The 24,594-nt window shown below is 32.1% G+C and overlaps 1 protein-coding gene across 21 annotated transcripts in view; it reads left to right on the top strand.

The window, feature by feature from the left end:
- LOC148599628 (dipeptidyl peptidase 4-like) overlaps window positions 1-24,594 on the top strand; it is a 162,224-nt gene that overhangs the window by 111,780 nt on the left and 25,850 nt on the right. For 16 of the 21 annotated variants that reach the window (XM_088559853.1, XM_088559852.1, XM_088559850.1 and 13 more), the window contains exon 2: window positions 19,602-19,716. In XM_088559853.1, coding sequence (XP_088415979.1) covers window positions 19,602-19,716 — 115 coding nt within the window. Of the gene's footprint in view, window positions 1-4,268; window positions 4,632-9,952; window positions 10,246-12,298; window positions 13,003-19,601; window positions 19,717-24,594 lie in introns of those variants that run through there. The other 5 variants (XM_088559859.1, XM_088559858.1, XM_088559846.1 and 2 more) reach the window with 5 other exon arrangements.

Genomic DNA, 24,594 nt, shown 5'->3' on the forward strand with positions numbered 1-24,594 from the left:
TATATTCATTCAGAACAAGACAGAATATCAATCACACCATACTGAATGAATCTTGCTTTTGGCATTACAAGAAATGTCTATCGATTAACATAAGGGGTCTCTTATTTCATAACTACAATACTGGTACACGTACTTCAATGAGCGTTGTATGTTGCATGGTACATGTATCAGTCGGAAACCAGTTGATAAAATTAAAGACCTACAATATATGTATTATTTGCATTGGTGATACTAATAAAGATGATCGACAGAACCAATTGATCAAATCCGGGAACCAATACCAATATGCTGTCAAATTTCTCAACTTATGTCTTAGTGATATTTCAGTCAGGGAATGGTTGCTTAGTAACTATTCGCTGTTGATTTGAAATATCTGTATGTGGTAGTATTTTGGAGGAATACTTCTGATATTAGCTTTTTGACCTGAAAGTGGAACATAATGTCAAGTCGTTGGACGTCGTTATACCGTACCGACGGTTATTTTAATTAAGTTCTAGTGAAACACAAACTTGTATTTTTCTATGTTCATTCGTAATTACAGCATATATATAGAGTAACTAGTATATCAGAGCTACATCGGGGAGTGATGTCAGAACATATAACTATATGCCTGGTCCTAATCCGGTTTGCCCGTCTCCTTCCCATCCAAACTCAGTGGCTGGACATTTGAAATTTCACAGATTGTAAGTTAAAAGTTGTGTTAACGCCATCCTCTCACGACGGTGGTGTTTCTAGAAAAAGGGGGACAAACAGGCCTAATAATTGGGAGGGGACAGTCACATAATTTCCAGTTTTACCAAATTGCTTTGCACGAGGGCTGGTCGTGGGGAGGAGCTAAGGTCCCCTTGGATCATCTTATGCACATTCGAGACTAAATTTCAACAATACACCGTGTTGTATGTGTAATTGAGTAATGGGATTGTAACTGAAGATACCTGTGAATATTGAAACCTACGCTACACGTGCAAAATCTTATTAAAAGCGACTGCTGTATCCAAGTAATAGACCACACAATATAAATTCTACTTCATCCTGCTTTTATCTCCACATTTACATCACCAAGGCTTATCTGATATTGTATATATTTCACCAGTTATACCAGACAATTTCTATTTATAACCCACTTATGTCCCTAATTACGTAACTGATAACCATAAACTTTGCTCTAATTTAGGTACTCGACTTTTTAAGAGTCATGCTTACTGATTTTTTTTGTCAATAAGTCCAACATATATTTAGTTTTCCTTTACTCCAGATACAATATGGTGATTGCAGCGGGAGGGTTGGTCTTAACTATCTTGGGGATCTCCCTTTAAAATGGGGATTATTTTAGTAGATGGTGGCGGAGCATATCCTTCGGGAAACCTGACCGGAGAACTTGCTTCTAGTATGGCGTTCTAGCGTCCAGAATGCTGTGTTGACGTTCTAGCTGACCTACTCCCAGATTCCACATCTTGGGGGTACACCAACTGAGGAGTGCTAACACAGAATATGATTTTCCCATTTTATGTATACATGTAACATTTAATTTCTGAAGTAACACGCTTTCTCATTGGATCCAAAATCATCAATCATCTTATACATGTATACCAAGATTTGCAGTGACATCATCTTCTTTTTTTCTTGAATGGCTCGTTAAATTTTGATACTAAAATTAACGTATTTTTTTAATAAAAATAAACAGATTCGCAGGTTAAGATTATCTAGATTGTGCCACGTATCTTAGATTATAAGTACATGTATAATTTAATTTCAGAAGAATTTCTGATTGGATGAAATAATAAAAAATATGAACCATGTGATACAGTACATGTGCTCGTCACTGTTCATCCGATTACGTACGGACTCGGGTGCATTAGCCTGAAACTACATGTAGAAATGTGACAGGTGCATGTATGTAAAAAAATTACGATATAGGTATTTAACAATCTAGATAACTATTGAAAGAAAGTATACCCCACAATAGGGTATGTAAGTCTGGTCATATGATTGCGATGTTTTTCGACAATGGGTCTTAGTCTACCATTCAAATGCATAAAGCTTTGTCACTTTCAGAGCGTTGGCTCCAGTATATTAAAGCAAAACATATTTTCGTGTAAAAATACCAATGAAATAGACAAATATCTTTTTCCACATCATAAACGTATTAAGAAAGAGCGTAAAATAGAAGATTTTGCATTGTAATACAGCGTTTTGAGAGCCCGGAAATAAACAATAAATTGCAGACCGGTCTTCAGATTTCCATACGTTCTACATCAGAAATTTCGGTAAGGAAAATGAAACTAGAACAAGACTTACACACCCTATAGCCTGCATAACCTTGTACCGAAATTATAATATCTCCAGCTAAGCCTTTGCTCTAGCTGTGGACACGTCGATCACTTTTCTGAAACATGCATATTGTATGTGTATCATTATTAAGCTTTTCGTCAATATACCGTCATTGTCCCTATGATTGCGTCACTTATAATTAACTAATTACCTTTTTGTTACCGTAATTCCCTGTTTCTAATTAGCGGAAACACTGGATGCAATTAGCTAGTCGAAATTGTGTAGTGCCTTCTACTATGACTTAAAAACGTTCGGCAAAGAGAAATTCATAAATACTCCGAAATGATACATGACAGAAGCTACATGTAAACAAAATACATGTATTTGAACATTGGAAGGTTACACTGCAATACTCAGTATATTTTAAAATATTGGGGGAATGAATGATTCTCATATCACATGTGGACAACCAATATAATCAATGTTGTTACAAGTGCATCTAAAATAACTGGCAAACCATGCATAGAAAAGAAATCATTGCATTCCCTTTTTATTGAATGAAAAGATTGCACTTTAAGGCCGGTCCTATTATGCTGAAGCCTGCGCGACTTAAAAGTTATCATAAGATGAAATACAGTTGATCGTATGTCGGCTTCAGCTTTGAAAAAGGTGCAAAATATTCCATTTAGACACAACATGTTGCTTTACATATATCCGGCCGTTACTCTTTATTATACATACATGTATTAATACGTTATTGTTTTGAGAAATATATAATAAATCATCCATTAATAGTTTCTCATTCATAAAGACCTTTGTAAAATTTACTGGTAGATGGACGGTTAAAGGGCTTTCCGCGAACGTTTTAACTATATCAGCCACCATCTGTGTATGATCCATTTGTTCGTCAGCTGCAAATAAATCTATGGATGAAATTCTTATGTGGAATGTCCTATATTTAAGGGTCGGTAGGGAAAGATAGGTTCAGTCCAATATCCGATCCCACGTTGTTAGCCTTCCTCATATCTCCTCTATTAAGGATATACCTGTACATATTCCTACACTTCGTGTGTTTGAATTGAAATAAGGACTTTCGATAGATTAAATTGTACTCAATTCGTTTTTCTTTGTAATTTTACATGTATCAGTGATGGGTCAAGAAAGAATGGCAATTTCGGAACCTAAAATTTTGTACCATATTTTCTTGTGTTACATTGTAATAATACGATGTTACATTTTTTTTAAAATTACGATTAATCGTGTAGCTTTCTGTGTATTTGTCGGTGGTTAAGCATATACAATAGAAAAATAAAAAAATCAATTGCGCAAGGTGGGACCAGTCCATCCTGTGCCCAGTTGAACCTACTTATGTTTATTTTATACCGTCTATCTATACCCTGTCCGTTGCATCAAACGGTTTCCTTTTACTTATCTCCAGTCTTTTTATCCCAAATCTGTTTTGGAATGCCTTTCCTCTCCACCGAAATCCCCAATCTTTATAACTTTACCGCGCTTTCTGTGTTCTACTTCTGTATCTAGTTATTTTAATACTTTTATAACACTTTGGTTATATCTCAGTTTGGTCCTCGTTATTTCATTTTCCACCCTTTATTCGTATTATCTTTTCTTGTTTGACCTTAAGCTTGTCCTCGTCATTAACTTATTGTTATTTATATACCTCCAGTTTTTTTACTGAGGTTCAAGTTTATTTCTGTTAACATTCTCTTATCTCTTACATCGTTTTCCGTCTTTGTCCGTCTTTGTCCGCTGTTTTCTCGATCTCTTCCTATAGCGTCATCAACCCGGATCATCAACTCCCCTCCCCCTTTTATTTGAGCTCTTTCTACGTCTATGTCACCACGTTCAACCCCTTATACATATAATGCAACAACAATAATCAAATCCCACTTTTAACAATTACAGAGTCGCATTTCACATATAGTGTTAAGTATGGTGGAAAGAAGCCTATAGAAAAAACATTTATAGATCGGTGTACTGCAGACATTGATCGTTGCAGAGCGAACAGATTGAAGCTTCACATTAATATATAATCAATTTACATAAAAATATTTATATTCTATTCATTTTTTGTAGCACGTGTGCATTAAATCTTCGAGTATTTATGTAAAACGCTAATTAATCAGCAATTTTGTGCGATTCCGGAGCTCGTTTTGAATGCAAGGATTTGGGGAATAATTATTTATTAGATTCCGGTGATGAATCTTACTACTGAGTGATTGATTTCCGAAAGTTTAGTCTCAGTTTGCATCATGTTAAGGAATCAGTAGAATTATTGTTGTAGGATATACGACATGGAGAAAAAGCTGAAGCCGGATTCTCCTGATGGTACCGGTGATCAGGTAAGGGGACGAAGTTTTTTTTCTTGAAACGAGGAGGTGCAGTGTTGTTGATATGATAAAGACTTTTAATGGAGTTTGTCCTGAACTGAAAGCTATGACCTATTTTGGGCGATTTATTTTTAATATCAGTCTGATAGTTACGTTAACATGTTAATTATATTAATTCGTTTGAAACTATTCTTTTGAAGTGAAACCATGTTCTAAAATATGTACATTTTAGCAGTTAATGACATATATAATTCTCATTAAACTTTTCAATTTTAGAACTGAATATATTAAATTTCTTCGAGACTAAAATATTGTGGTTGATCAATCATAAACAAAAATTCAGGACTATTTGAATACCCGAACCTTTTATTTTAATGTTCAGTGGCATATCTAGAAATTCCGAAAAGGGCGGTCCGTTGACTGACCATAAATAGGACCACTACAGTGTTATTATAGTAAATTTATATACATCGCTAACAACTAAAGTTTTCGAGCATAAAGGTAGAGGTAGTCAGCAACCTCCTTTGATCCGCCTAAATTTAATCCTCTCCTTTGCTTTACATACAAATGCATGGGACCATCACCCCCTTTTTTTAAATAAATGCACTGTATCAACAATAATCCTAAGAATAACTTACCAACAATGAAGCGTTAAAAAATCAGTAGAGAAAATAAACTTTAAGAATCGATGCAATTCATCTCAGGATTATGGCAAGAAGGAAGAATAAAAGACTTATTTGTTCCTCAAAACTTTAGTGTCGATATTCATAAATTTTATGATTTATTTGTCTTTTGTATGTCTTAAAATCGATCCTTTGGTTACTTTCTCATTCAAGCAAATTGAGCATACAACTGTAATGTATTGGTATATAAATATGTTATTGTATTTTACTTTGATAATTCGATCTTGAAAGTCCGTACTTTTTGTTAGTATTGAAATACTAAGGACAAACCAGTCTTAACCATGTTTTTTACTTGTGTGATATTATGCTATAACGAGAATGGATATGGTGCATCTGTCAAAAAAAAACCCCAAAAAACAAGAACCCCATCAAGATGAAAAATGTCATCTCAAGGCCACCCATGAGTCTTCAATGAATGAGGAGGAAACCCTCGTACCACAGGGCATGCTGCAGCTGGCCCTAAAATAACAGTATACACAGATACTGCGAAATAGTTGCCCCCATATACTCCAGCAACATGAAAGTTAACTGAAAATGAAAACGAAACAATACATACAGAGGCCAGAAATTCCTGTCTTGGGACAGGCGCAAAAAATGCGGCGGGGTTCAAATATGTATTTTGGTGTGACCACAACCTTTCCCCTTTTAAATTCTATCCATTAGTCTGTTCCATGTTTCCCGGTCGTTAAGGCGAAACTACCTTGCTATTGTTCCCAACAGTTGAGGTATGAAGAACTTTAGTTGTTTTCCATTTTGATCTGATTTAAGGTCCTCATAGAAAGTACATTTTTGTTTTATATCGAAAAAAAAATTAGTCCAATAGCATGAAAGCGGCGAATACGTAGAGTATTTTGGCCTTACATCCTACATGTACAATTTAACAACCTTTAAAATATATGTGATATATTTCTGCTTTACTAAAATGCCAAATATGACATCGAGGTTGACCTTTGTCCGTTCATTTTCATGTGTAACAACAAATCCGGAAGGAAACCTTCAACTCAGCTGATTCAAACCAAAGTTAAGAAGCAAGATTGTTTGTTTTAGAATACTATTTTTGTTATCATGCAGCCAAGGAAAAAATAATATGGTTATAGAAGAAATTAAAAAAAAATGCAAAGAATTTTGTAAAAGAAAAACATCATTAGTGGTTGTATCAGACTGCTTGCTGATTTAGAGATGGCATGTTTACTAGGTAAGGTTAAGAGAGGGGATGAGGATTTTCACATGAGATCCAGTATAATACCATTTAATTCTTTCAAGGTCACCAAAAAAAGTCGTAAGTGTATAGCTGATCATAAGTAATGACGTCATGACAGAAAGTTGCATTGCTACGTCATATCTTACGATCAATTTTACACTTGCGACTTTTTTTTTTTGGTGACCTTGAAAGACGTAAATGGTATTATAATGGATCTCATCGAAGGTGTGGGTAACAGGGTAGACCTCAGACATAGTCAAACACCTCGTGATTTTATTGGAACATTCGATTCGAATACTGTGTTAGGTCTAGGATTCAACCCCTAGACAAACGAATCACCTCATATCCGAAGGTCTACAGTATATTCCCCGGCTGAACAAAATAAAACTCAGTAATGTCAGTGTATTTGACTATGGCGTGGAAGTTGAAGTGTTCGATGCCTAACCAAACCGACCATATCCACCTTAAGTGGTATTGTATTCGAATCGAGTGCAGAGGGTCGTGTGTTCGAGTTTTCCCTCTCATTTGAGCCTTCAAATTTTCTTAGGTATGCACAGAGAATTTAAATGTTTAACATGTAAGATTTTTGATTGCTCTGTAACTCAATTTTCGACCATAAAACTCACGGCTGGGACCAAAAGGTTTCGAGTGTAAAAAGTCCGGTCAATTTTAATTTATTTCGGGAGTAAAGGGAAAGATACGCTAGTTGTTACATTAGAAGTACATGTATAACTGTCCCAGTAAGGCACATTAGTAGCAAGTCGAAAGCTGTGTGAGCTGCACATGTTGGTGTTCAGACTTGTAACGTGTCTTAAATTAATTTTCTTGTTTGTCGAAAAATGCATACAAAATTTTATGTTATTTTCTGTATCATAAAAAATATCGTCTTAATGCATATTTTTAAGTTATGTGAACATATAGGCAGCGTTTATATCTTTTATTGAATAGTGCATGTAGGAGTAGGATTTGATGAACTAGTTGATGGCATCTTTGATAACTTAGTGGCGAGTAAGTTTTAATCATTCTAGAAGGTAGGCATGGGCGCATTACATAACCGCTTTTGATTTAGAGTTGTTTTTTTGTTGTGTATTTTAAGTACACGTAACACAACCATTTGTTAAGAATTTTGTTCATTTTCCCCTTTGTTTCCGGTTTTTATTCATTATATATTTTTTTCTGCTATCCTGCCATCATGAATCTGGCTTATTTTGACTCGCGCTAGATAAAAGTTTTTATGGTGCCCCTTTTCTCCACAAAACCTTAAAACGAATTCTCTGCTACGTACATAAGTTTATGTCTATGACAGTCAACGACATTTACTAAATGGTTATTAAATATAAGAAGCAAATATACTGTATACTAAAATAACATTTTAACATTATAACTATACAAGATGTTTTACCCAGTAGAGATAAAACTCCAATAATACTGATTAATGATTGTATATTATCGTTACCACAATCAAATACAGCTGCCATTCTTCCCTCTAGAATAACATATATATGCATTTAAACACTGTGTTTAGTAACAGTTTGGATTAGCATTGAGTTTTATTGGGAAAAATGCTTTGTGTGACGTCAGTGGTTTCATCCCGATTTATATACTACAGGGATATTAGTGTGAAACTGATTCAAATTTACTCTTTAATTGTCATCGAAGTGAAAGTTTGGTATATCTACGTTGTTGAACATGCTGACTGTATCGTTGTTTAGTACATAGCAAGTAAAATATCGGTTATTCTAATTGATCACATGACCAAAAACGGGAAAAACGACACATTTAAATCTCTAGAAAACAACAATACTTATTTCATTAAGACTAAAGGAAAAGTACTTCATTAGACTTATAACTTTAAGTATAGATTATGTTGTGAAGTAGCAGTCTTTGTATGAATCATGCAAATTCTGTAATATGTGATAAACCCCGAAATAGGCTACACATTTTAGTTTTGTTATTTTTAAGTTGCTTTATAGGTCTATGTTGAAATGTATAGTTATTCATTTCAATGAGTCTGAATATCAGAGATATTTTTTCCACATTGAAAATCCAACAGTTTCTACTGTATTTTAGTGTCATTTACAAGTTGTCTCCTTTAACTTAGTGTCATTTACAAGTTGTCTCCTTTAACTTAGAATTCTACATGTACATTCTATATATCTCCTAAGAACAAGGGTTATATGAAAAGCCACGTTTTAAATTATGTATACTATAACATTTTAAACAAAATATCAAAAAAACAATATATGAATGGTTTCCAACCATGAATCACATTTTGCATGATTCTTAGCTGGAGTGCTACTTAAAATCATAAATTAACACACATATATATAAGTTCGAATAGCAGTCTTTTGAAGCCTTTTAAGAACAACTATATACATATCTAATGAAAATTCAATAGAAGTCTGTTTTTTGCAACTTCAGTAGCTTCTTTTAACATTTAAAATTTCGCAACAAAATTAATTTAGTACATCTCTTACTGTTTATATTATCATAAACTGTTTTGTTTCCTTCAAAATTGTTTAAAAGAAGCAAGTGTTTGTCTTGTAGAGATTGTTAGGCTCAAACTTGAATTTGAAAGGCAATACCGGCCATTAGCTTTAACAAATATAGAATAACCAAACTGCTCCAGCAATAAAGCTCGCTCCCACGAACTGGCTCCCATGAGCATGTCTAAAATATCGGCACCCTGTAATACATGAACTCGTATGTATGCTTATCTGCATGCTTATCCACATTTAAACATGTAGTTAAGCATGAAAAAAAATATACAGCAGTCATTTCATGTGGAGACGATTTTCATCGGCATATGTGCTTATTATATTAAATTATACAACGTTTGTATGTATAATGATTGTCTACAATAACCATTGAATTCAATTATAAACAATTACTATATAATAACTATTACCACAAGGAATGCACCACTTATTTCGACAATGTTCTCTTCACCGCCCGAATTGTGATGGTGACGTCACAGCGAAGTTAATAGCGGATGTGTTTATACAGGTGCTTTTTTATATGAAAAACCAAGCTCTGCTTACATATTTAATCTTTTAGTCAAGAACGTGAACTAGTATTGACATGGACTTGGCTTGACCATTTGGTATTAAAGATACAATCACGAACAAGTGGCAGGTTTCGATATATATATTTACAAATAAAAACACCATGGTATTATTCAATTATTAGTTAATGTTCATTATTTGACGTTTATTCATTTCAAAGTTTGTAAAAAAAAATATTTATGTAGGCGTCAGGTGCATATTGTTCGGAAGAACGCGCGAATGAATCTGCAGTATTTGTTCAATACCTAAATGATTGGTCTGATTTGTTTTGCACCGACTGAATGCGCAGTTGGTATGCGCAATGTAAGACCATTGACAACAATACGTACCTTTCAAAACAGAGCGAAAAAAAAAAAACAGTAAATCAATGTATTAATATGAACAATCGTCAGGTTGTGCACTCCGCTTGTACTTTGATGTTTAAATAAGGTAGACGACAGCAAAACACGATTCATGGTTCGACAAAACCGAGGTGCGACAATTTAATCAACAGAACAACGTGATTTTCTTCAAAATATCGTGTTACAAAGCTACAAATATATAGATATAATAACCTGGCGAAAAAGGACGCCATTATTCGTTAAGTACTATATTCATACTAGTCTCTAGACATCGAAATGATCAAATTTTTCTCAAAACGAGGAATTACCCAAATTGAAAATGTGGACGAAAATATGGTAAGAATTAGATTAAAACCTTTATTTCTTTGGCTTAAATGTATAAATAAGTGCATTGCAAGTAAAGAATTTAATGCTATCTTGTTATTTCGTAGTTGCTATGGACTTACATTGTCAATTTTGACTATTTAAACTATTGAAAGTTATTTATGTCTGTTATGTTTCACATTAAACAGTTTTCCGAAGTCTAGAATCATAAATTGCTGTTTGTCAATATTTTTCATTTTCCAAATGTATTGAAATACTTCATGATAACTTAGTGGTCTATGGGGGATAGCTCTTGTATTTAACCTACCATCACCTAAGAATAAAATATATAATGACAAACAAAAGTGTAATAACGTTCTTAGTATTGGCATAATTGAATTCATATTAAAATTCCAGGTAATATAATTAACTCGTAACTCGTTCAACAATGCTCCACTTCATACTTTTTACAATAACTAGCAACTATGTATTTATGCAAGCATTGCTACGCATGGGCAATGAAATTGGCGTTTTGATTGACCAAAGTAACATCTGCTCATTTCAAAGGACCATGAAAAACATTAATCATAATAATTAATAATCATCAATGATATACATATGAATGAAATAAAACATCTGATGGTCGGATGTAATGAGGTGTTATGGCTATTGACAGATGTCTTGTGGTTTCTTATTCTGAGGAATAATGATTAATGTGCTGTGGAATGCGAGATTAAAAAGATCCACAGTTAATATTGATAAATATGTTGCTATTATCTGAAAATAAAAAATCGGCTTGTTTTGTTTTTCCATTTTAGTAAGTCGACAAAAGGTGGGAACCCTTGCTCTTAGTACATGTAAAATGTCTTTATATTTAATGTATTTAAGTACCATTCTGTGTAAGAATCAGGCAATGATTGGCACATCATTTTTCTCAATTTATTTTTTTGTCGTTTTTGCCTCAAACATATTCAGATACACCTAGAAAACAATTGTAAAGCTATTTAAATCTATCCTGAAGCATTGGTGACGTCGATATTTTTTTGACTGGTTAAAAAATGAAACATTTTGGAAAAATTTTCCGGACATTTTTCTGTAGTGCATTTCAATTAAATTTGACCTATCTGTATCGTAAAAAGACAAACTTTACGAACGCTTTGACAGTAGTTTCTTGAGGTTATGAGATATAAATACTTGGATAATGCAATAAAATCTTTTTGTATTTTTTCATCATATGCCACACATAATACACAATTTGCCTGATTCTTAGAGGAAGAAGCACTTAAAATATTATTTTTTTATTAACGCCTAAGCCGAATATTTTCACTTGAAAGTATAGTTTTGATTTTACATATTGCCAATGGACCGATGATTTATTACTTAGTCAATATATAATAAAACGGAAATAACTCAAACTTCAAAAATCATAAAATAATTATCGAAAAGCAATAATAACATTCGGATTATCAATGAAAACGCATTATACTCTGACTTAGTTACACTTTATTGAGTTAGTTGATAAAGATAAAATATTGTTAATTATTTAAGAATTTAAAAAAAAATGCACTGCTTTGAAAAATCTTCTGCAAATAACACTGTAAATGACAGCATGATGGAAAGCTTGCGCAAATACTATGCGCAATGCAAAAGGTATGATATAACTTTTTATTTAACACTTTGGCGTGTTCACATCGTTTAACATACACGTTCAATATAAGTTCTAATTTCAAATAAATAATTTAAAATACTCGGATCTGCTACGTTGCCTACCGCTTTCAATATTAGGTTTCATTAATTCAGTAAACTTTGTATTCATAGAAATGTTCGATTTTTCTCTAAAACAAACGAACCTTGAAAGGAAACATAATCTATAAAGGTTTCATTTTTCTATATAGGTAATTAAACATTGATTCCATTACGAATTTTTGTAAACAAACAATACTAATTTGAGTATTCCAATGAAATGCTTTTATATTACTTAGATCGAATTTTCCTTTTCAAATTTGTCAGATGAAAACTTTTGCTTGTAAAAGATATAGCGGTTTATTGAAATGGACTTTTGAACTGCTTACATACGTTTTCACTCATTGTGACTGTGGAAATTTAGAAGCTTGGAGATGTCTTCCACTGGAGATTTATTTTTCTCTATATTGGAATTAGGCCTCTTTTATTACTTAGCTAATCACGTTTCGTGTGAATTATTAATTCGGAGTTAGATTAATTTTTCGCAAAAACTTCAGTTACTGTTTCCTTGAAAACCTGCAAACTTTGCCGTTTTTTCTCAATTATTTAATTTGCTTTCTAAAGAAGCTATGGGCTAAGCTTACCATTGTGCTTTATATGGACTTTCGAAACGGAGTTAAGTAATAGTACAATTGAATTGCAAGGAAAAGATAATCCGGAAGTTGGTTTTTGTAGCATAACTGTTGAATTCACAATAAAAAACATAGGGACTATTTCAATTGTTTTTGTACAATTTGTACATTGTAAAAAGAGGTTGGTTTGCAAGCTGAGTTTTCTTAAAAAGGATAGTATTAAAAAACTGAATCATATTTCAACGTATTCTAAAGGTCATCCCATGACTTTTAAAAAGATAATATGTTTTGAAGTCAATTCGCAACTTGGAACGATAAATATTTAAAAGCTTCAATAATGTTTGCTGCTACCACCAATGTTAATAATGATGAATCTGACGGAGAAAGTTATCATGTACCTAAGCGGCACCAAAGACCGCGAAGACCAAAACAGAGACTGTTGTCTGAAACTCTTCAGGATCAAATTGATGACGAGGTCAGTTAAAAATCGTGATAGAAATCAGACGTTTTTTGAAAGTAATATCGTGATATTATATTTTTATCAGTCAGAAACTCCTTCTACTTTAAAGCTGTGCTAAAAAGTATTGTAATTGCAATCAGCACTTTTCGCTGATACTATGAAATGAAACTATTCTGGTTTGCTAATTTTGATAATTGCTAAACTTAAAAAGAGTAATATACTGCAACAAATCAAGTTCGTTTGATCTCTTGGTAGCGCTAATTTGTCAATCAAGAAAAAGGCGAAAGTAATTACATCTTGAAAATGAATATGTTCATAAAATTGATTTTTTTTTTTAACTTTCTTTTTCAAGGGATTGTAGTGTTCTGATTCGAACTACCCCTCCGTGCCTTAACGTGGTTTTTCTTTCGGAACTTCAAAATAAGGATTCAATGCAAAGTGTGCAATATCAACTAAAACAGACAGTTGCCCTAAAAGTAATAGATAACATAATATATTTAGATATTTTTAGCATACAAAATTACAGTAAAAGAACAGATTTAACTCATATATTTTACAAGTAGAACCCGAAGACTGTTTACCTAAACTTGTTCGTGATTTAATGATAATTACGCCCGAATATGATAAATGACGTCATTTGTTCCGTTATGCTCTATTTCTTTTTTTTGAGTTTGCATTTTATGTTTAAACAAAATATAAATGAAATCCTAGACATACGTTTACATTGCCCCATTGTAAGAATTGAAAGCACAATAAATTCAGTGCTTATTTTACTTGAAATATTCGGTTTCTGGAAACATGGGCCAATATCGTTATTTAATGTATTGTCAATGGCATAATAGGAATTTATTACTTCATGTTCGAAAGTTATTGCGATGCTTTTTAATGATTGCATAAATACGAACATTTGTACAATGTAAGTTGCCTTGTTGGAAGAGTAATCAAGGGAACCAAGGTTATAGCGGTAATCAAAAGAATGTAATCCAGGGACAAAGACCAGATATGGAAAACAGACATACACAACAAAGAACATAAATTAAGTAAAATCATACATACAAAGTAACAAAAGCAAATGAGCAACTCGGACTCCACTAAAAACTGGGAGCAAGGACCAGGGGCACCGGTAGGGTAAGCGTCCTCTGCTTTTCTAGAAACACCCGCAGAGTTGCTCATAAAAAGTAAAGTCCGGGGTAGACAAACGAGGAAAGCAAAATTACGACCCGTTGAATAAATCAGACATGTTCAAGGTTGTATTTGCTTGACGCATTCACCTTATGTTCAATTTCTTATAGATATAGAAGTCTTATAAAAAGCAATGAAGAATTTGTTCAGTATAACGTATATTTATCCAAATGCATCGTTCAAATTTCAAGACATAAATTCAAATATACGGAAACAGCGTAACGTCGAATATTACGTTAAACTAAACAATAGAAAATAACGTTACTTATTTACCCAAACTTAATAGATAACAAATGTAAAGAAATAAATAGAAAACACAACAAAAGTAACATTTCTTAACGCTTACCCTACCGGTGCACCAGGTTCATGCTCCCAGCTTTTAGGGAAGTCCGAGTTGCTCATTTGTTTTGTTACTTTGTATGTATGATTTTAGTTACTCTATGTTCTTTGTTGTGTGTGTCTGTTTTCCATGTCTGGTCTTTGACCCTGGATTGCATTCTTTTGATTACCGCTATAACCTTGGTTCCCTTGATTACTCTTACAAATGTACCTGACAGTTAAGTAGTAGTCTATAAAAACAGACAGGAAAACACGTCAAACACCCACCAAGTAACATATTACAACCCAATCTTATTTGTCTTTGGTTGTTGCACTTTCTAGATAAGCATTATGCAGATTGTTTATGAAAATGACACTTTGCAAGAGTTATCGCTCTTACTTTGCTTGATCAATATGGGAGATGAATGGCAGATTTTTTTTCCAAAGTACAGATCTGTAGCGTAACATAGTTACATGAAAACAATGTGTGTAGTTCCCAAAACATCATTTGTCTAGTGGGGTTTCCTTCATTTAATTTCTTCATGGATGTGTCACTTTGCCATTGACAGTGTCTGAACTTTATATTTATTTGCACTTAAGTACTAGTTATGAATATTTAAAAGTACTCCCTATCTTCTGATGGAACCAGGAAGCCGTAATATCATATATTTATTGTGAATTATTTATTGAAATTCCAAATGTATTGGCATTAAAATATAAAATATTTGCACCTGAAATATGTACGTTCACTATTTACTATTCTAATTTCGTTCCTTTCATTTTAATTACATATTTCTTTAACTGAGTGATTAGTTTATAATACTTATTTTGAAAATTAGATAAACGCTAATTTACCGACAAAGTGATGATAAGGATGATATTGAGGAATTGTTTAATTTATGACAAAGAGGATAAGTCAATGTCACCGATACGTTTTCTAATAGGGGAATTTCTTACCAAAACGTAGCCGTCCGAAGTGTTGTTATTAATCGTCAAAACTAGATAATCTGACCCGTAATTGGCCGAAACTATGCAGACATTTTGTATCGCACTAGAACTCTTAACAAAGAGGCTTCTGGAACAGGGTATAGTGTTATTCCTCATTTACACATAATATATTGTTGAGTTTTAAATGAATGTTTTTCATTGTTTTAGCATTCTAGATTCCTAGGTCAAGATTTCTATCCCATATATGGTCATTACGATGTATCGGTGCAAACATTATCATACCTTATAGATTGATTTTCTTACGATTACAACTCTTACCTAGAATACATTTTAGTGAAACACTTTTACAAGTAAATCGATGTCAATATTTCTCTACAACAATTATAATATCAAACCCCAATGTATTTGATCAGTATCTACCGTTTACCTTTGTGAATATGGAAAAACAACCTGTAATCGATTCATTTGAATACAGTGATGTATATGCCAGTATTATTTAAATTAAAAATTCTTATGTTTGAACAGTTTTTATACTAAAATAAGTCAAGTTTTAAAAGCGATAATTTGAATGACTGATGTATACATAAAGCCTATGTTTCAATGTTATTACAATTTGTTTTGTTTTTTTTTTTTGTGTTTTTGTTTTTGTTTTTTTGTTTTTTGTTTTTGTTTTTTGTTTTTTGTTTTTTTTGTCATTGTCATTGTTTTGATAGCTTTAAAGTAAAACTGGTAATCTGCTAATACTATTTTGCATAAAACTTTTATTTTAAAACAATATAAATGCACCAAAATATGTTTGAGGTGATGTTACGATTTTTCTAATTTATGATATTTCGCTATATGTGAAACTATCAAATACGTTCTTATCAGCGGCAAAGACCTTAAAAATTAGGATAGCAATAGGGACATTTCCAACGGGCAAACGGATCATTAACTACGCCTTTTATGTATTATTCTTTCATAAGTCATCTAATATTCAAGAGTCGGCTGCCCTTTTCACAAAAAAAAATCGTAAGAGTAAAATTAGTCGTAAGTTGTGACGTCACAATACTTAACTCTATTATGACATCATAACTTATGACTAATTTTACACTTAAGATTTTTGGTGAAAAGGACCGCTGGTATATTACTTGTAACATTGTTATGCTTATTCTTTTTGTATTATATCAGCTACAATGAGTAATTCACTTAACCGAATTACACCATATGCATGTTTTTAGTGCTCGCCTTTAGTCACTAGCCAAAAGCATGTGGATAATAAAAATTTGATTCGGGCTAGTGAAATGATGTGTGTATTTCTTTTTTCGGGCAAGTTGAATCTTATACAGTCCCCTATTATACGGGCTAGTCATTTAGAATTTTTAAGGAAAAGACTGCGTTTTGTCACATGTAAATTTGTTTTTTCCTTGCTGCTATTTCTTGGCGGAATGACATGTACTTACATGTTTATGTATTTTATTTAGGTCTCCTCACATTGTTGGTTACTGCCTCCGTTTTTTTTTTTTGTGATTGATCTCCCTTGACTTTCGAATTGCCCACCTTCATAATTTCATCATTTGCTTTATCTTTATAATCTGTATCTAGCAACAAAGAACATTATTATATATAATGCTTATAATTGTGATGAACAATGAAGTGAACCTTCAGTGGTTTTAGCAAATGGCAAATATAATAATGCCATGGATTGCAAATGACACCCATGTTTTTTATCTCTTATCAGCATTTAATTTATTGCTGCATTTTATGAACATTGTTCTTGTCACGTCAATACCAACTGGTACATTTAACATAATTTGAACAATTCCGATCCGAAGGAAAGGTAATGCCATCGTCTTAAGGAGGTAGACCTTGGGTAAGGGACATAACTCTTGAAATCAGTGATATGTTTGTATTGTAGTCAACTTCACCGACGCTTTTCAAGCTTTGAAACAGAATGATTTCAGTTTAAGTTACTTTCATGCTTACACGAGATTGATGTAAAATTACAGGAGATTGATGTAAAATGGTGAATACAGACGTTCCAATGATTTGTAAGATTTGTGTCTCTTACCCTAGGTGTACCTCCTTAAAGTACACGTCTTTTATCCTTGGATCTCTTGCAAACAGCTTATTGTTAGTCGACTGTTACTTTAATGAGTAGTACTTCAGCTAAGAATCGTGCAAAATGTGATTCATGATTGGAAGAAAGACTACATATTTTTATTTTTGATATTTTGTTTAATGTGTAGTAGTAATCAGAAATTAACATGTGGCTTTCCATATAATCCGTGTTCATAGGGGATTTGAAATACAAAGAATGTACCATAGAATTCAGATTTGAGGGAGATATTTCTGTAAATGATACTGAAATACAATAGTTTCAGTGTTAATTAACAGTAGACAGATTGGAATGAATGATTACGCATTTCATCATATATACTTATAAAGCAACTTTATACATTGTATCATATATACCTATAAAGCAACTTAATATCAACGAAAATGTTAGCCTTTGTTGGTGTATATGACATATTGTAAAATTTGCATGATTCTTACAAAGACTGATACTTCAAGGCATAAAACAGACTGGATACTATGAAAAATAAAACAAAAATAATGGTGTCTTCTCAGTTTTGCCTCTTGCTAAATTATCACATTTATAATGATCCAAATTTACTTGGAAAAATAATAGGATCGAATTCTAAAGTGAATACACTGGTGTTCACATTTGATCAATTTTGTTTCTTTTTTTTAAATTTAGTTACTTTTTATATGACATTAATTTTGTCTGTTTGCCTATAAGGAATAAAGCTTTAAAACTCAAATAATGAGTTTTTGTTGATGCTTCAATGATTTCAATTTGTTATTTGTGATACCAAAAAAGGCAGGACTATGCACGACATACTTAACTACTCGATTTACGCCTGCGTTAAGCATTCAAACAATCACTTCCGAACTATGATCGTAATTTCCAGAAGAACGATTTTGAGCCAGTCATGCTTAAGACCCCCTATATACATGTATATAGGACATTGTTGATGCTCTGTTCTACCAATCGTAATTCAGTACCAGCCGCTATATTATCGCACCACCCTGACTATGCAGTTTCCTATTTACTGAAAGAACAAATAATTATATTTAACGGCTTGTGATGAATAGTATAAAATATGTATGAGTTCCCGAAGTCATTATGTCTATCTGTGTCTAAAGTTCCCGGAAAGTTTATTAGATAAAAGAAAACTTTATTATCTGTCATCTACGTTTTTGTAGCGGTGAAATATTGAACTTCTGCCATTGTTATATTCTCATTAATCAAAGACAAATTAGAATGAAGTAATGGGGCTTCCCCAAGCATAAAGTGGAATATTTTTTTTAAAGTCTCAATTATCACACCACATAAACAACTCCACACGAAAATCAATGTTTCATTGAGAGACAAGCAATTGGTTTAATGCTATCAGTATTGCTTTATGATTTTAATTTGGAAAAAAATAATGTTTTATGATATATTGACATGTTAAGTAAAATCAGGTTTCTGCATTTGAGTAATAGGGTAAACATTTGGCATTTACAAAAGCCTGGAGAAAATCTGCAATCAAACCAAAATGCTGCATGTCTTGTCATGATTGACGTTGAAATAAAAAATGTACTAATATTTGTAGATGTTAGAATATAATGAATGTGGATTTGTATTTCTCACTAAAGAGGCAAATATATCCTTATTCCTATTTCTAGCTAGCCATGTGAAATTTCCTTATCCTTTCTGTGGGTAATATAAACGTCAAAATAAAACGTTTGATGACCTCTTATAAATTCAAAGAAACTTGGACCGGAAGGGGATTCTGAATTAGCGCACAAATCACACAACTAATGGTAACAGTAAGGAAAAAAAACCGCTAGAAATTACAAGACTAGGAAATCGCATGGCAGAGACATGCAAGAAAAGCTGAAATTGTACTTTGGGTAGCTGCGATTTCTCTGTCCTGCACGCTCAGCGGAGTTAGATTCCTAATAGTTTATACATAGCTACCCTTTTTACAATATATCCACACTTTTGTGGTACTTTTCAGTGTTACCGAGAAAGAATACATGAGGCAGAAAAACTTTGGGTAAATGTTTCCATTTCTGATACATGTGAAAAGATTAGCCCAAAATGTACTGTAATTTTTTATTTTTTCTTCTTGTAGGAGCTGGTAGGCCACACTACAGAACAAAGAAACTGGAGAGGAATAGCTATTGCATTATTAGTTATCTTGATTGTATGTGCTCTTATAGTGACCGCCATAATTCTTGTCACACCAGGTACGTTTTCCCTTAAATAATGCATATCAAAGAAGCAGATGGAGAGTGTTTATACGCTTGCTCGATGAGTTCAATGTATTTGATCATTATGTTCGTCTTCAGCTTGTCGCGATTTAATGATCAAGTTATGGAATAGCGCTACAAAAACTTTAACATAATGAATACCATGAAGTGAAGGCGTTTGAATATGTAGTATATTGTTTGCATATACAATTTAAGAGTTATGGCCCTTTTCAATTTTCTGTTACACTAAATAAAACAAGTTAAAATAATGAATCTGCATATGTTGTCGGTTCTAAAAGTATACTAGCATTTGGTTGCTTTTCTGTGTGTTATGTGTTTTAATACCAAGACTTGATCCATAACGATTTTGAAAGAATGTGACTTTTCACTTTTATTAAGATAACAATGTCAATGACTTATTTTTCGTATGAATTATTTTGTAATAAGTTCTATATCTTTTGATTAAATATACGAAATAATATTTGTCTCATTTTCCATTCGTTTTGTTATTAGTTATGTACTTCCATTTTCAGTGAATGAGGATCATTCTCATTTGAGGTTTTCTGAAAATTTAATTGGCGTAAAATACATTTGAAAAGCATTTTCACTTGTTTTGATGTCTATGTTACTTAGAAGGATATTTGGAACTCTACAAGTCTTACTTCAGTTGTTGATATCGATAGCGAAACATTCATATGTAAAATATTTAACGCATTGAAGCTGTAAATCAATGACAATAAACTTGGGAATGTTAAAAATCCATAACTTCAAACGCTTTCATGTACTATTTAAAGATTGTACCAGGTTATTAATGCATTGGGCATTTGAACTTTCAGGTATAGAATCAATTAAAAGAGCATTATAGGGGTTCATTATTCTAATAGTTAGATCTATTACATTTAGCTCCATTTGTATATGCATATGAAGTTATAATTCAAATGAAAGAAAAATGAAACCACTGGCCAATTTTGTTTATGAATTTTGAATACCAATTAATGACGACAATGTGCTTGTTAATATGACGAGACGGCTCTTATGTACTGTAAATGTATTGATTTTGCGATGGACAGACAAGCGCGTTGAATGTTATCACTATATATAACGCTTGTCATTTTTAAAACTCGAAATCTAAACCTGTGAATATGTTCATGTGACAGAATCTGCGAAAATTTGCTATCGCGAAAGTAGATACATTTGCAGTATACTTAGTTTATAAAACTCTGATCAGCGCTTTTGATGTTTTTTTTTTCTCAATCTGTGCGCTGCAGACAGCCATGTCAGAAATTGTAAGTCTAAACATTTTGAAAAAGAATGAGTAAATTTGTTCGTTGTCAAACATCGTCTGATTCAAATACTGTCCAATAATTTCGAAAAGCCTGTCCACTGTGGTTTATAAGAAAGGAAACGAACGTTTGTCGCTGTATGAAGCTTGAGTTTTATGGGCTTAACCTAGGGGTATAGATAAAGCATTCAATTTAGAACCCATTGATTAGAATATACGTTTGCTACTTTTTTCTTTATTGGATTTATCCCTTGTTTTAGTTTCTTGCCTTTTTTTTATTTAACTTATGCCTTTTTATTCATTTCAGACCCAGGTGAATATTGTTGGTATTAGAAGCCGTGTATATATAGCTCTTTAATATATACCACTGCTTGTTGCTTGTTTATTATCAGAATAATCATTTACCGGACGTACTATGCATTTAAAGAACATTCATGATATATGGCATAAAGCCACGTCGCTGGAATGATTTACGTTTAAAAAAAAGCATGCTTGAGGATTCACCTATTGTCCTTGTGATATATTTGGTGACTAATAACATTTTATTTTCAACACAGCAAACCTTTGTTGTAAATTTTCAAAACAAACCTAAAAATTGATACAAACAACATCAAAGTACAGGAAATCTGAAATCTGCAAAGTTTATTATCAAAACATGTATGCTCTTTAAATTATATTAGTACATCGGTAATATACACCATGACGTTCAATAATAACAGCTTTAGACGACAAAATTAACTTTAAAAACTACAGATGTTTTATTTTCTTTAGTTTATAATTTGAAATTACGTTTTAAATTCGTTTAATTATTCATCGACTCTACAATTAATTGTAGAAATTTGGAGAACTAAGTATTTGTTCCCTTGTATTAGTGTTTTAGTTGTGTTACCAACAGTAGTCATAATACAACCCTACAACTTTCAACATACATTTTTACACGATGCACCGTATATACAAAATGTACGATACACAGTTATCCGAGAATGTTGAAAGTTAGAGGGACTATAGATTCATTTATATTGAAAGTAATTATTTGATTAAACTAAAACTGTGTTAAAGTAAATGTTATTTAGTTGCTCGATTCGTCTAGATGTATTTAATGATTTTGGCCTTCTAAAACTTTCATTCCAGTGTAAATACGTAACAAAAAATACTCCACTATTATTTAGTGTTTGTATTTAGTTGTATTGTAGTCTAGTTACATTTTAAAATTCTTGTAAAAATCATTTACTTTAATTCTTCCCCATATTATTTCCGGTCGATATGATACTAAATATATCTTTGACCCAGTATTAACAAAAATTAGAAAACGTAGAAACAAATTCACAACTTAATATCAAAGTGACACTGATAACGTCAAGAAATCATCTGCATAAGAAATAATTTCAGTTGCCAACAATAAATTTGTGTTTCCTTTAAAATTATCCGATTACTGTTAGTATTCTCCTATACTTATATATTGTAATTAGTAATTAGGCATACTGTATAGTATATCCTCCTGGTAATTCCAATTCTATATCGTCTAGTACATACATTTATATGTAGGTACAGTACTTGAATGGGGAAAACTTTCTATGATATATAAGGGGAGGGGTAATGGGGATGTTATATCGGAAGATTTGGAAATGGGGAATAGGGGTAAAGAGTTTGAAAGGGGATGGGAAATTAGTTTTTATAAAATGCGTTTTGATATGAAACATGTATTAATTTAAATAGAAATAACAGTTAATGTATTGAACAATTTTAAAATGTAGAATTCAATTAGACAATTAAAATGTTTGATAAATAAAACTACAATGGGAATTATATGGATGATGGGGGAATTATTTCTATTAGGAATAGGTAGTGGGGATGGTATATGGTGTGAGAGGGAAGTCTTAACCATTCAAGATCTGTAGTTATCCCACGTCTTGTCTTGTTATGTTTCGGAATTAATTGTATGCTTTTATACAAAAGACAAAACCCATTTCTTATCGGAATATAATACATAAATAACTAAATATCTTTTCAATTTTATATTTTGGTTGGTAGAAGAAGTAACAAAACATAAGCAATTAGTCATATAGACGACATTGAATGAAGGTCCCTTCAATCTGTGAGCATGACATATATAAAAAGTACACGTAATCAGATTTACATGCTCAAGACAAAGAAGTCGAATTTAGATGTTTAACATACATGTACATTTGTTTATTTACCTCTAATATGGAAAACAAACGAATGTTTTATTGAAAAAAAAATAAAACAAAATGTATTAAATTCGTACAGATATATAGAGTTTAAAACTTAGAATGTTAATTCGGAACCTCTAGTCATTTTCTCTCAGAATAAGCTTCAAATTACATTTTAAAATGCTGCTTTTGTAGGTAAAATCTCATGTTGGAACTTATTTATGTCCACCTGCTATTATTGTCCGACGTACTACCCAAACTCTAAAAAAAAACTATAAATATTCAATTCATAATTTGATTCTTAGTGCCAGCATTTTGGTCGGTATTCTGAAAAAGCAGTTTAACAACGCCGAAATTAAACGAGTCTTAAAATTCCTTCAAGTCTATCATTCCTAATTTTGTACAAAACTGTTGTAGACATATTAGAATAATAAAGAAAAAAAAATTCATTAAATCAATTCAGTTGTAATTACTTGTAGGGACTATATTTATTTTTTGATTAATTCAAAGTTTCTATAGATATCTTTATGTTATCGTAAACTTTGTTTAAATATCAAGATTATGCAATTCCATATAATGTTTTTTAAACTTCTGTACTGAACATCTTGAAAAACATATACTTTTAAACACATTTATATCAAACAATTTATTTACCAAGATGAACACAAAGAATGAATGCACTAGCTATTTCGCAGTCAACTTTTATTTACATTTTATATTGTATATTTTAGACTTGCTACTAGTTTCGTCACGAATTTCGATTCTTGAATGAACACTGCTACATGTTAAAATTGGCAAACGTATCTTTCTTATTTTGTCACATATTTGTCAGTCAAATGAAATTTAATGTGACCCCGATAAAGATACATTCTGATAAAATGAATGTAGGAATGATTTTTCAGTGAGCCAATTTCAAGTGATTAGATTGGTCAAAATTTGAGTTGAAGTAGATTTTAATATTTACTCCTTGAATGACACCCATCGTTTCCACATTCTAATATGTATAATTGCAATGAATATTCTTCAGGTTTTGTTCTGTCATTAAAGCAGTCAAGTGTAAGATAATTTTTGCATGCCGTTCATTGAGACATTTTGCCAGATTTGAAATATAAAAATAGTTAAGGAATGACTGAAATATTTTTTGGGTCTTTGAAGAAATAACCTCAATGCACAATAAATGGCCTACGTATGTGTGCACGACGGGCATTTGGGGTAATTTCAAGTAGACCGCAAAAATGTAGTCATTCCTTATAATTTAATTTAAGTATCAAAATTTACCAGCAAATCATTAAAAGGTTTGATGACACCACAATCATTACAAAATTTGATTTATGAGATGACTGACGAAATTTGTTTTCCAATCAGAATCCATGTTACTTCTGAAATTAAATTATTGTCGAAAAAATACATATTAAAAAGCTT

The sequence above is a fragment of the Perna viridis genome, chromosome 13 (assembly GCF_037379345.1).
Source record: "Perna viridis isolate PV_CMFRI_1.1 ecotype Kerala chromosome 13, ASM3737934v1, whole genome shotgun sequence".
Lineage (NCBI taxonomy): Eukaryota > Metazoa > Mollusca > Bivalvia > Mytilida > Mytilidae > Perna > Perna viridis.